The sequence below is a fragment of the Phaethon lepturus genome, unplaced genomic scaffold (genome assembly GCF_000687285.1).
Source record: "Phaethon lepturus isolate BGI_N335 unplaced genomic scaffold, ASM68728v1 scaffold13670, whole genome shotgun sequence".
Taxonomy (NCBI): domain Eukaryota; kingdom Metazoa; phylum Chordata; class Aves; order Phaethontiformes; family Phaethontidae; genus Phaethon; species Phaethon lepturus.
Window position 1 is genome coordinate 22,663 of NW_010514181.1, and position 14,837 is coordinate 37,499.

The following is a 14,837-nucleotide window of genomic DNA, read 5'->3' on the forward strand; positions in this document are numbered from 1 at the left end:
TTTAGCATTTGTCCATAAGGACACTTGTGTAGCATTTGTTCCGATGCAATGTGGCCTTTGTCCTGTTACTACTCTGAAATAAGCAACACAATGGAAGTCTTCTAACAGAGGAGAGCTTCCACCAAAAATGCAGATTAATTGAAAAATCATTTTCTCTCTCAAGCAAAACTGTATTATTCAAGCAACTTTCTAATGTTAAACAATATAAAAGCTTGGAATAGGATTCTTTATCAAGCCACCCGCTTGTTGCAAAACAAATAACTGTATGATATCAAGATTCTTCCTTAAGGATCCAGACAGGAGAACAGGGCAAGTTGGGGCTTGAGACAAGGACCTGGCTGCATGAAGCAAACTCCAAAACTTCCTGAGTAAGTCATCATGTAAGTCATAAGGTGAGGCCACACCTTGAATACTGTGTTCAGTTTTGGGCCCCTCACTACAAGAAGGATGTTGAGGTGCTGGAGCGTGTCCAGAGAAGGGCAACGAAGCTGGTGAGGGGGCTGGAGCACAAGTCTTACGAGGAGCGGCTGAGGGAACTGGGGTTGTTTAGTCTGGAGAAGAGGAGGCTGAGAGGAGACCTTATCGCTCTCTACAACTACCTGAAAGGGGGTTGTGGCGATGAGGGTGTTGGCCTCTTCTCCCAACTAACTAGTGATAGGACGAGAGGAAATGGCCTCAAGTTGCACCAGGGGAGGTTTAGATTGAATATTAGGAAAAATTTCTTCACTGAGAGAGTGGTCAGGCATTGGAACAGGCTGCCCAGGGAGGTGGTGGAGTCGCCATCTCTGGAAGTGTTCAAGAAACGTGTGGATGTGGCGCTTCAGGATATGGTTTAGGGGACATGGTGGCACTGGACTAATGGTTGGACTTTATGATCTTGAAGGTCCTTTCCAACCTAGTGATTCTGTGATCATGGTTCCATCAGCAGGCTGCCAAGAAGATGGCAAGAAACAAGTGGATAGTGGGATTTTCTTGCTTTTCCCCTCCCCTTCAGCTCAACTTTGATGCAGAGCCAGGTGTTTTTAGAAGCGTAGTAAAGGTAGCAATCTCACTGCAGTGCTAGTTCCAGCCTTTGCTATAATAGATACATGCTCTTGCTGTGGGGCAAAAAAAAAAAAAAAACAAACAGTAACTGTATGGTTGTAGGTTGGTTTGTTTTAAATAGCTGGTCTGCAGGAAGAACACTCCAGCAAGGTTCAAGATGTAAACTTTTATTATTTTTAAGTCTTAAACTGATTTTCAGGTAAGTAATTTTCACCCTGCAGGATTAAAATGGGGAAAGTAGGTATAAAGAAAGCTTAAATAAGGGGAAGCACGGCAGCATCTGGCCTACATTGCTTGAACCAAAAACAGAGACGGAGAATGGATAAAGTAGCTCTTTGGTATGACAACAGTCAGTGGAAAATGACTACACCTCAATATCCTGCTAAAATCTGGTTCCAGTGACTGCTGCATCACACTGAAACAACTGTGGAGCTGAGCCTGTACTGTCACTCTGGCAAAACATTCCAATTACGTCACTATTATTGCAGGTACTTTACAAAGAGCATTGCAGAAGTGCGACAAAACCCTTGCAGAGCAACTACCTGATGCATGGCTAGATCTTGCCCAGGGGCCTGGAAAATAACATCACCCCCAGCAGTACCCAGCACCAGAGCCAGGCTCAGCACTTGGTTTCCAGTTGTGCTAGCTAGAACAAAGGCGGCAAAGGTTAAGGGTCACATGTTCATCTTTGAAGAAGTGTGTCCGTCAAGTCCCTTGTCCCACTTCTCTCTTTATCTCCTGATAAAGGGATGAGAAACTCCCAGGGAGAAATAACAGGCTGAGTGACCAGACTTCCACCTTCTCCTATAACACATGGCCCCTCTCTGCTTGGGCTCTGCCAGCTCCCAAGAATAAGCACTTCTGTGAATATAGTCAAACCTCACTCTGCAGAGATCAAGGAAAATGTTTCATTACAGCAGCTGGCCTATCTGACATCTGCTGTCAACAAGAGCAGAAAAATACAGAAAAGTACCAAAACTAGCAGTATGTACCCTGACACCCAGTTCCCTGGGCTTTCTGGAGCTAATGCTGCTTAAAGAAGCAAAAGGAGTGGAGAGAAAGCCTGTAAAGTAAAAGGAATAAGGGTTGGAAACTCACTGCCAAAGCTGTTCTGATCCAAACATGTATGTTTCCTTTCCACAAGTTTGACCCAAAGTCTGGAATTGTGGAATCAGTAATTACTGGAGATAATACATACACACAGGTATAGATAAATAAAAAACATTCTTGCCAAAACTCCTCTCTGAACATTGAACACACAAGGCAGTTAAATGCAATTGCAAAATCTCTCTGTGGTAGCATCACTGCTGAAAGGTTTGGCTCTCTGCTAGTTTTGCAAACTGTGAGTTGTGAAACAGTCCCCCATCCTTGGCTGCTGTTAAGTGGGGGATTTTCCCACATATCAGAGCAGCTATTTTAATGAAGTTGCCTGATCCTTAGGAGTCACTCAGGAAGCCATGAAACAGCTAACAGAAACAAAACCCACAATACATTAAAAAAAAAAAAAAAAATCTTTTTATAGTCATAGAAAACAGCTTCCTCCTTGCTGTTTTCTTTGTCTTATTTGAAGCCTGTGCTTAAGGGAACCTTCAAAAAAGCCTTATTCAATGTAGCACAATGCAGTGAAGACAAAGTTCTTATGAAAGCATTACTGCCAGATTTGATTACTTAAATGACAGACACCCTAAAGATACTGTACCACCAGCTGTTGAAAGAAATTTTCTGCTGTTTTTCACAGATTCTTGCCCCATCTTTGAAGTTTCTTTAGGCCACACCTAATATCCGAGTTTCATACCCTTACATAGGTTACTGGGCTGGAATCCCAAACAAAGCTCTCAGAAAACTGACAGTGAAAGCTGGAAATTAAACCAGGCTCCTGAGATGTGCCACCTAGGTCTAGGACTTCCCCAGATAGGCGACAAACTTTAAAAACTGCTTTAATTTTGGAAGCAGCATCTCCTAAGCACACCAATCCATGCTATCACATACAACTGAAGAAGGAAGGATGTAAAAACAATGCTCTCCTACTGCCACTTTACCTTCTAAAGAAATTACTGCAAAGCAGTGAAATTCCCAACTTATTGTGCAGGAATTAATTAATTTATTATCTACTTATTATATTTATTATCTAATTATTTATTTATAATCTACAGCTATTCTAAAATATTTCCACAAGTAGGTCTTGTTGAAAGACAGGAAAAGTCTAAGCCTTCCATTCGACTTATCACACTGCAGCATCTTAACTACTCATGCACAATAACAGCTTTTCAGAAGAAAAGATTCACACACAGGCACTTTTGGACTAACAGGGTCTATTTAAAAGAACGTGACAACTGCACGGATTCCTTCCAAGCTAGAGGTGGTGTTGGGGGTGGTAGTGGTAGTTACTTTTCAAGTCTTCTCTACACCTGCCAGACCAGACTTTCCTGTAGAAAGAGTAATGCAAAGAAGGCTGCCACATTCTGGTGACAGCACCCTGTACAGAACAGCATTCCACTGAAATAAATTCAAGCAGCTTAAAAGCCACACTTGAATTCAAGCCTGTTAAACTGTTTCAGAGGTGCCATGCTGATCTCAGGAAAGCAAACTCTTGCTTATCTGCCCACTGGCCAGATACACAAGTAGGCCTATGCAGGCTCCCCTCACTACGCTGCTCTCAGAGTATTTGCTGTTTGCTCATGACCATCCTTCTGAAGCAATAGCATAACCAAGCTTACCAGCAGAAAAGCTAGTTACCACAAGCTGTGATAACTGTTGACGCTGTACGCAAGCACCACTTCAAGTCAGGCTATTACCAGTATCCTGGAGTTGAGAAGAGCTCTGGAGACATTCAGTCCTCTCCAAAGCACAAAACTGGCTATTCACCTTAGGGGGTTTGGGTTTTTTGTTTGTTTGTTTTAAAGTTACTACTTCCAAAGAGAGAATAGAGATTCCTCTTTTTACTGTACACTCCTGGGTGAGCAGTGGTTCCGTATTAGCATCATATGTTATAAAACTCATCATGTGCCGTAATCTTGTCATCGAACAGAACTTCAAAGAGGCTTCCTTTCCCCACACACCTGCCCTCCAGCCAGTACACACACAGGCACAGTACTGAAGGTTTCATAGACAGCCCTGCCTCAGAATCCCCTCCCACTCACTTGCTGTCCATTCTAATAGTTGAGGCACTGCTGAGATGATGAATTCAGCCTGAAGAGTTCTTCTGAGAATATGAAATATAAAGATACAGTGTGATGTGCTTAGGATAGAAATTTGAGATTATTTAAAGGGAAAAACGTTAGCATGGTTTGATTGTGCTAGTAGTAAAGCACAAGCATTGCAGAGCCCTGGGAACTGGCTGGGTGGTCCAAGTGTTTGTAGTCTCAAGCATGCCATCAGTTCCAAGGGTTTAAACAATGAAGCTGCCCCAACTCTCCTCTTTACTCCTCAGCACATGGTATTTTGCAGCTTGATGAGAACAACAACTTTGAAACACCAGTGCCTCAAAGGCCACAAATACAGTCACCAGCATCTAAATTCCAAGTTTGAGTATTCTGGGGGAAGATTTAATTCAACAGATGAAGTAGATTCTTGATTCTTTTGGAAATCCATGCAGTTGGGTTGAATGTACTTTGTGCAGCTGCATGGGACAAATAGCAAGAGCTGACGCAACAGGTGGTTCATACAAAGATGATGACAAAGAACGGCTAGAATGTGATTTAACACACTTCGATGGGATACCACAAGCATGTTTTGCAGAATATTGCACAGCAAGTGAATCAAAAGCACAATATTTTCCAAATTAAGTACTTGTTTTGATTGTGTAGGACAGTACTATTATGAAAACTAAGTTTTGCACAGACATAAACTAATAGGAAAGCATGGCCAACAAGGCAATTAGAAAGACCCCAAATACATGAGTATCTTAAGAATTTCATTACTTCAGTTCTCCTGTATGGAAAGGGACCTCCTACGATCTTTTACTTGTTACCAATGCATTACAACTCTTGCCTGAACATTTCCCACAAAATCCATTTCACATAACAGGAAGTCTCTTGTTCTCACCTGAACCTTTCAAAATCCTTGTTCTGTAGTGTGGCAGCCTGTTTCCCCTCCACCATGTAACTGATGCCAGGTTCAAATACCTATTTATATATGAAAAAAGCTGCCCTTGGCCCATCCGTGTTCTGATCGTGACTAACAGAGGATGTTTAGGGAGAGAGCATCAGAATCACAGGTAGGTGCAATGGCTTGCTTCCACCAGTACTTTCCAACCACTTAGCAACAGACAGTTTAAGTGATATAGAAATCCCATGTTTAGCAAGTGATGCTTCTCATTACAGAATCTTCATGCCTTCTTGCTTGTTACTCCATGCTCGACAATCGATGGGCAATGGGCACCACTCTCTTCCTCAGGGTTTTCTTCTGGCACAACATCTGATAACCTCTTAAACTGACCAGCAGCTTGTATGGCATACATATTTACGTTCAAAACATCAGGAATTACAGCTCATATCTGCATGAGAGAGACTCTCCCCTCTACAGTTACACTGATTATGTTTCTCAGAGTGGGACACGATCTTCATGCAAATTTATATAGTAATAATAAAGTCTCAAAACACTGGGTCCTAGAGGCCTTTCTAGTAGTAGAAAGACAGAAAGTATAGAAGAGGCCAAGTATTGCCCTGCAATTTTGAAGAAGGTTACCACAAGATCAAAGTCTATACACAAGGCTGTTGGGAGAGCTTTTGAACACACTGAAGATACTGACGTGCCTTGAGGCCAGCACAGTTGAGTCAGGAACAATACCTTGGAGACCATCTGGTGCAGGAAACATTGACACAGATTAACAACTCAATCCTCAAAGATGCTGAGGAAATAAACTAATTGTCTTCTCCATGACCAGCTGAACAACATGGTGAAAAGGTAGTGCAACAGGTCTATAGGCCCAGCTCTGCACTGTACCTTTCACCTCAGTTCTTTATCAGAGATGTACCTGTTCTCTTGCATCAGGTCTTTGATCTGAGCCAAAATCCAGTCCACTTCTGAAGAGGAATCAGACCACAGTTCTCGAGACTTTGAAACAGACTGCACAGTCTGCATAACCTGAGTGAAGGAAAAATCCAAGCATTAACATAAAATATGCTCCAATGGCAAACAGAAAGGCATTGCTATGAAGGGAAGATGCTAGTGCCATATGTACTTCATCAACATCACTTCAAAAAACTCAGAGCTAAGTTCCCCTTCCTAGGGGTATATTAAAAATTAATATAAGCCATGTCATACTTGGAAAAGGCCTGAATTAAAAAGGCAGCAGCTCCAAGAAGTCACAGTCCTAGCATCCTCATTCTGGTTCTAAATCTAGCGCTCCCTGACTTCAGCACAAACCAGGACAGACTCATTTTGAATCATTAACTCCACAAGTCGGGTGGGGATGAGGACAAGGTTTTACCTGTCATGCTATGCATACAGTAGATCAAAATGTCAAATCAACACAGCCATCAAGGCAACCTGTAATGAGTTGACAGCATCTGATAAGTAGGAGGCAATACACAAAACAGTCTACCAAGTTGTACCAAGAATGGAAAAGAGAATATTGGAGATTAGCACTCCTTTGAAAGTTAGTGATTTCTTGGTTTGATATTGTCAAAAGGTATCAAAACTCTGTCCCAGGCTTCAGCTGGGATAGAGTTGATATTCTTCCTGATAGCTGGTATAGTGCTGTGTTTTGGATTTAGTATGAGAATAATGTTGATAACACGCTGATGTTTTTAGCTGTTGCTAAGTAGTTGTAGTGCTTATACTAAACCAAGGACTTTTCAGCTTCACATGCTCTGCCGGCGGGGAGGTGCACAAGAAGCTGGGAGGGGGCACGGCCAGGACAGCTGACCCAGACTGGCTAAAGGGATATTCCATACCATATAACATCATGCCCAGTATACAAACTGGACTTGGCCAGGGGGCGGGAACTGTTGCTTGGAGACAGGCTATTGATCATCAGGTGGTGAGCAATTGCTGTGTTGTGCATCACTTGTTCTTGTATATTCCTTCATCAGTATTATTACTATTAGTATTATCATCATCATCACTATTGCTTCCTCTTCTTTTGCTGTCCTATATTAAACTGTTTTTATCTCAACTCATGATTTTTTTTTCACAATTCTCTTCCCTATCACACCTAGCAGGGGGAGGCAAGTGAGCAGCTGCGTGGTGCTTAACTGCTGGCTGCGGCTAAATCATGACATATACATACCTATACATACCTTAACTGAGTCTGTCCAGCAAGCTGAGACATGCCTTCTACTTATGCTCATAACCTACCCAAGCAGCAATTCTACCATCACCACCTTCTACAAAACATTGGTATGAAGCATGTTACATCACCAATAAGTATCTAGCAGATTCTTTTTTGAAGACAATAACTAATGAGAGAAAAGAAGAAATGATTTTTCCTGCCAGGTAGGAATTTAATGTAAAATAAGATTGGAAAACCAAGGTGTCATTTTCAAGACTGTGATCAGCTCTCTTAACCTATATATGCAGAGCTACCACTGCATGCAAAAGATACTTTAGATGACAAATCAAGTATAAAGCTATTACCTAAAGTGACCAAATAACCTCTATCCTACCCATACGAACAATCAGACAACAAATTACACAGCCTCCATGACAGAACTTATCATTGGATCACAGACTATACAGTAACACTGTAGATAGACAGATTAGAGACAGACTATACATTTATGCAGGGAGACTAGCGAAGATACTGTACTACTCTTGCTATGCCAATCCAGGTTAAGTGTTTAAACATTAGCCTAAAAAAGCTTCCAGTAGTATTTATTTGATATTAGGAACATTCAATTGCTGTCATGGCCAAGAAATTGTCTGGAAGCGTCAAACCATCTGCCCTTAAAGGGCACAAGAACAAGCCCATGTAATTTTTTTCAATTCATTTCTAAATTTCAGAGATTTTATCAGCTATAATCAGGTCCACTGTTGTACAGAACTGAGTTTCAGAGGCCAACAAAGGACCAATATGCTTGCATCTCTTCAAATTACTGGCAATAGTTACTAATGCATAAAGCAGTATTATGGTTGGGGGGGGGTTGTTGGGGTTTTTTTGTTTGTTTGTTTGTTTTTTAAAAAACAAACTTCAGTTAAGAACTTGCAGGTATCAGCCACAAGTAGTAACACTCCTTGCCACTGACAGATCTTGGCAAGCCCTTTGCCCACCCTTAGCCAGCGTACCTCAGAGAGGCACAAATGATATATTAGAAGCTATACCCACAACACATGTATCTACAGAGCATTCTTTTTTCATAATTCAGCTGTATTTTGTCACTGTTGGCAGACTTAGAAGTACACCACTTGAAATCATTCAACAAGAAAGGCAGCCCTACAACATGAACAGAGACACTTCAAAAGCACAGCATGCAGGACTTCAATTAAATTGAGGCATATAACACAGTTTACTCTTCAGCCAGTATTTACACCATTCTGATGGGATAAGAAGAATTTCACATGAAATTCGAAACGAAAGTTTTGAAATTACTCTTTAGCAATTGACTGACTACTCCCTTCCCGCATTCAACCCTGGCCAGTTTAAATTTTGAAGTTGCATTTTCCTTTTCAGTTTGAAATACTTCCCTCTGTTCTGTTAATATGTCACTCACTGCACATAATCAATTTGTCACCTTTACAATGTAACACAAAAGAAACAAAATAAGCCAGTACCGACTACAGAAAGGGTAGGATGAACAATGGAGATTCATGTTATATACTCCAAAACCAACACAATGAAGGAAACTGGATGTTCATTTTCAATTAAATTATTGACTCTAGTTCTTATTGTTGATTAAGTCTACACTTCACTGGAATGTTATCACACTTTCTCCTTTAGCCCCTAATGATATTCATCGAAATAAAAGTGAGAACAGTTCCCCGGTAACAACATATATTGGCAAGGTCATATCCAAAGATGTTTTACAGGGTCTGTAACCCAGCTCTCAACACATCTTGAGAACTATCCCATTATTACGAAGGGCAAGCTGAGAAGAGAGAGATGTCTGGGGCAAATCGTTCACAAATCTGAACCGCAGCACCTCAGCCACTGGGCCACTGCAAAAGTAAAAGATGGATGATAGAAAACCTCTGAATGACAGGTGTCAATTTCCAGAGACACTAGGATGAACAAAAACAAACTAAGCACTATCCACCTGGACAAGGAAGACTGGGGATCTCAAACAAGTACATATCTCTTTTATAGACATGAACGAAGATTTCACACTGCAAACCATCGTAGCCCAAATTGCTTGTTCTCTGCAGTGAAGCTTTACTTTGGCAAGCCATGCATGAAAACACTAGGAAACATAGTTGAACAAGGAACTAACCAAGCCTCTCTCCACATGCAGCAGTCACAGCTCCACTATGGGCTAGGCACTAGACAGCAGCACTACTTCAGGCAAGAGTACACAACCCAGGAAGCACTGGTAGTGCTGTGGACACTGTATTACTGCCACGTCTGCAGCACTGATACAAATACCACTTCTGTATCACTGATGCTTCTAACTGTGGGAGGACGCTACAAGGAGAAAAAAGTGGTCCCTGCAGTTATATGAAATAAACTCCTGGCACAGCAACTTACGTCATGCTAGCACTCGGGTATTTCAAATGAGAGCTGGCCAAGAGCACCAGTTCTTCAGTTTGGACAAGAATTAAAAGAAGCCTTACAGCCCCAAGCAGGAAATGAGAAGAACTGAAAGTGCTGATGATCAGACTGCACTTACCCGAAACTGCTCATTCTTGTAGGATATTAGCACATCTCTGACTTTTTCTAGAAATAAACATAAATATATAGTTGGAACAGGGAATGGCTCAACTATATAAGGAAATTTTGTGTCTAAGCAAGCTGCTTAGTTCTGCTGAACATACACCCAAGGAAGACATCAGTCAAAGTCATAAATTTTGATTCAGACAACACTCTGTATCATTCTGTGGTTCTCAGCAACCCAGGATGGGGTGTTCATTTTTTTTTTTTTTTTACAGTAGTCACGGAGAGGAAGGAATAGCACATGCTTGGATCTCATCCAACATGAAGTCAGACGGAAGCCCAGACATAACACACTGACAAGAACAGTGGTAAGTGCTGCAGCGTTCCAAAGTTTAGTACTGCCTCTAGATTTGGGTTGTTCTAGTAAATTCTGTATTAAAGTGCACAACAAATTAGCTAATCTTTTCCAGATCACGGTTCCTGTAACTATGCATAAGTCTGTTATAAAGGAATCTAGAGAAGACCTGCAACAAATCCATTGATCCTAAAGCCATTATAGTCACCTTGTGTGACCTTCCAAGGAGCCATACGGGTCACTTCAGCATTTCTGCACACCGTCTGCACCTTGGATTGGGCTGCTGTAATCTTGTTGGGTGAGTTACTCCCCATAAGCATGCCATGTTTTGTCAGAAAAAATTATGACTGACTGGTTTTACTGTTTGAGGTACTGTTTCATACCTCACATGCCTCAAATCTGCAGACCAGCCATCCAATCTGAACTCCCACTTCCTCCAGCAAGTCATTCAAACTAGAAATCCACTTTGAGAAAAGGTCCTCATTTTGGGTTCAAAGACTTCTGGTGATGGAAAATCAAGCACTGGAACAGTTTACCAAAGTTTTCCCATTGTTTTGCACTTTAGATTATGTCCAGGATGAGTTACTTGTGATTGTTTTTTAAATACTATTGGCAGTAGTGATTTTTCTGTCCACATGTGAAGTATTTTGAAACTGGCTGAACTGCCTTTACCCTGCTCTTGCTCAAGTGATGAATCTACAGAGTTTTGAGGGCTATAGAAGGACCATAGCCGCCTTTGTCAGTAGCGGACTCAATATTAAAACTGCAGCTGTCAAGACAAGTAATTTTTACAATGCTTGTAAAATTTTTACAATGCTAAACCATCCCAGTATAACTGTTGCTACTGATTGGGATACTGCATAATCAACAGAAGTAAAAGATTTTATGCTACAAATTCAGTGAGCTAATAGCAAAGTCAGTCACCCCAAGAATCCACCAAGGCCCAAAGAGGAATGCCAAAACCTGAGCTGAAGGTATATCTTTATGCATTGTCAGGGCTAGAAGATGACACTTAAACTGCTTTCCCTAGCATGTGACAAATCTATCCTTCTATCTGCCATTGTTCTAGGAACACCTACCATGGAATTCCTTGTGTTTCTGACAGGCCTCATGCTGTGGAGTTCGAATCTCCCATGCATCATTGTCCAGCTCTGCATTTGCTACCACCTCTTCCTGCTCCTCTTCCTCGTCCTCACTTTCTTCACACAAATTATTGCCCAGCTGACGGCTCCAGTAAGTCTTTCGTAGCCAGTCCAGGACAACATCACAACCTAAGGGAAAACAGAAAACATTCTCTACTCAGTAAGTTTTTCTTTGTTATTGAAAAAAAAAAAAAATAGGTGGAAAATTGCTAACTTGCATTGTGAAAAGAAATGCTGTTAACAAGTTATGAACCCCGAAATCACATACAACTCTGTTAATGAAAAGGTGAACGAGTTTAAAAAAAACACCACCACAACAAAACAACACAGCAAGAAAACGCCACAACCCAGTATCACAGGCCTGGTAACACCCATGCACTGTCTTTTTAGCAGCAGCAGATTGGACACTGCTATAGTGCTGCACCTCACTCAAGGCAGGCCAAATTTAAGCAGAAACTAAGTCCAGCAGTGGCGTTCTGATGAGAAAATGAGTCAATTATTTAGTATCACCGTGTTCAATGTAATGGCAATAACATTAATCTTTCGTGTAGAGACTACACTAGGCATAAATTACATAGAACAGAAAGAAAACCCCTTTTCTCCCACCACTATTTCACTACTCAACTCAACCTAAGGACCCTGCTGAAGGTTATTCAACTGTCTCCTCAGTGCCTAACCCAAAATTCCCAGGAATCCCTTCGAACACCATGAGCTGGTCATTCATTCAGGCTTGCAGTACACCTAGAGCCTTTGTCCCTGAATGGGATTTAATAAGAGTCTGGGGTAACGCTAAACCATCAGGAAAAGCATTTACCTCTTTCCCCGAGATGAACTTCCTGTGCTATAAAGAAACTAGAGGGCTGAACTATTGTTTCCAGTATTTTTTTCAAGGGAAGGAGAAAAACCTCTGAACATCTGCCCTGTGATGCAGTTCAGCTACCCTTACAGGGCAGCAGCAAACCCTCCCAGTGTCTCACACCACAGCTCTCCCTGCCAAGACAAGCCCACTGCCGGCCCTGCAGGGGCCCAAAATGGAGGGGGAGTGCTCCCCTCAAGGCCTGCAGCACTGGCATTGCTGCCTCAAGCGTACCTCAGGCCGAGCCCTCCCAAGGCCGCCCACTGTCAGCACTCACCCTTGCGGCACAGAGCCAGCCGTGGCAGCTTCCCATGGGTCAGCTCGTGTCGGAGATCCACAACCCAGATAGGGATATCCACCTGGAAGAAGCCGCAGGCGTTACCCCACAGTTCCCACTGCGTCATGCTACAACTACATGCAGCCCTGCAAGACTGCAGAGAACCTCTACCTGGGTGGGAACAGCCTCTTCTGGGCCACTCCTGCACCACAGTCCCCCAGCTTCCCACTTCAAGGGTGGGCTGAGATCCCCTCCTCTCTCCTCCTGTGGCCTAGATCCATACAAACTTGCAATTTTACAGTTTCAGTTCTTCAACGTTACTTGCAACAACAGATGTCTTTTTAGACAGAGGTGCTATGTATAACTTAATGACATACTGAGAAGCAGTTAAATTATATTTAAAGTGATGAAACATTCTGGATAACCGTTTGTATATCAAAGACAGAAATCATATCATACTCAAATCATACACACTCTAAGTCGCATGCAATTTTTTGCAACTTTCCTAAGGATGACTAACCTTAACTATGCCACACCTCTAGTGTTAAGCTTGATCAGTTTTAAAAGCTGAGAAACAGCACCTTTCTTTAAAAAAAAAAAAAAAAAAAATCAGTTCATCATTTTTACATAGGGGCCCCAGACAAGGCTGCATATCTAGGAGAGTCTCAAATACCATCTGTTCTTTACTTTCAAAACTTGCTGTTCAGACCCAGATATAATGTTCAGTGCAACTGCCAATAAAAGGACTCAAACTTGTCCTGCTACTACAACTACACCTTGAACCTTCCCTCCTGCACACAGAAGTGGACTAGCCCACCTTAAGTGAGAGACACAAGATGAAAATGCCTGCAAATGTGGTTAAGTGCTTTTTCTATATAACCTTGCTTGTCCAAGACTAGAATTTATAAACCATAGATTTAGTTCTTTTTCCACCTCTCAGTAGCTAAGAAACAAAAATGCGTGGTTGTATGTGTCAAGCGGGACTATTTACATGTAAATCAAGACTTTTGATCACATGATTCAAAATGCTTTAATGAATATCAGCCTTTGTTACTCGTAATCTGACTTTAAGGAACAAAGTTTTAGATCTAGTTACATCAAGTCTCTTTAAAAATTTGCAGTTGGAAAGAACTGGCATCTATATCCATTGTTTTGCTTACAAAAGAATTACCCCCCCAACTCCCTCCACCCAGTTCTGTAATAGACAATACATATGCTCTCCGTATATACATAAGTTATTGAGTAACACTTATTAAAGATTTACTTCTCTGGCTAATTGTCTCAGAGGAATGCTGACCATCTTCTGTTTCCTTTCTGTGATCAAGTTGACAAACCTGCATGCAAGTGACAGAAAAGATAAACAATTATCAAGAGCTGCAGAGAAACTTGGAAGCCCCAGAGACAAATCCCCCACAGGCTGTGGGAGGATCTGTGGTCCCGGAGGTGCAAAGTGAAATTTGACAGCAGAAAAATGCTATCAGCCCAGGTCTCTCTCTCTCTCTCTCTCTCACAGCACACAGGCCCTACCTTACAAGAGCCAGACCATAAGAGAGGATGAGTTCATGTGACTTCAATCTGCCAGATGAATCCAGGACCTTGCATCGAATCAGTTCAGCGGTGCAATCCACTGCAAGAGGCATTTTGGGACCATAACTGGAGATAAAAGAAAAACAGGTGAGCAGCCTCACAAGAATACACTCCCCCTCCAAAAAGGGTAGCTTCCTGGCTACCTTTTGTGCTCTGTGATACGTAACAGCCTGAGAAGCACTATGCAGCAAGACTGCATCACAGGCTCTTTCCAGAAGGCTTTTATTGGAACAGAGTGATTACATGGCTACTCCTAAGCATATGTTAAACAAGTACTTACTGATATGCTAAGCATGTACATAATACAAGATGCCATACCAAAACTGGTCCTGTCTATGGATGCAGCAGGGGCAACACAAACAGAATAAGGCGATTTGGGGGCCTTGGATACGCTTACTGCAGCGCTCTGCCTTGAGACACCAGGCTGTGACGCTGCGGGTGTGCATGGCCTCTGCCTCTCCTGGTGACCACCGGGCCTGCCTACTTCTGGCAGGAGCTACATGCCCAAAGTCCACTGCATGAAGATGGCACCCTACAAGACAGAGCTGCCTGCCCGGCAGCACCAGCGATCTGCACACATAACCCCGGACGTGGAGTACCACCGGGGAGCTGCGGTCGGGTCCTGGGCGCCCTACGGCTCCACGACAGCGAGCGTCAGGAGCAGCCTGGGGAGGAGGGCCGGCAGGGCCGTTTCAGGGACAGAGGAGGCAGCCTACAAGGGAGCGCCGGCCCCGGAGGGCCGTAGCCCGCTCCCTGCCCGCGGTGTGCGGCCCGTACCGACTCTTCCAGGCCGAGACCCGGTCCAGCGCTTCCTGCTGCAGCCGGCT

The 14,837-nt window shown here is 42.7% G+C and overlaps 1 protein-coding gene across 1 annotated transcript in view; it reads right to left on the minus strand.

Moving 5' to 3' along the window:
* Window positions 1–14,834, minus strand: part of LAS1L (LAS1-like (S. cerevisiae)) — a gene marked incomplete at both ends in the record, with an annotated part of 24,290 nt that extends 9,456 nt beyond the window's left edge. The window contains 7 exons of the mRNA XM_010292230.1: window positions 6,020–6,129; window positions 9,810–9,856; window positions 11,228–11,419; window positions 12,424–12,505; window positions 13,688–13,757; window positions 13,951–14,076; window positions 14,788–14,834. Coding sequence (XP_010290532.1) covers window positions 6,020–6,129; window positions 9,810–9,856; window positions 11,228–11,419; window positions 12,424–12,505; window positions 13,688–13,757; window positions 13,951–14,076; window positions 14,788–14,834 — 674 coding nt within the window. The remainder of the gene's footprint in view (window positions 1–6,019; window positions 6,130–9,809; window positions 9,857–11,227; window positions 11,420–12,423; window positions 12,506–13,687; window positions 13,758–13,950; window positions 14,077–14,787) is intronic.
* Window positions 14,835–14,837: the final 3 nt, after the last annotated feature.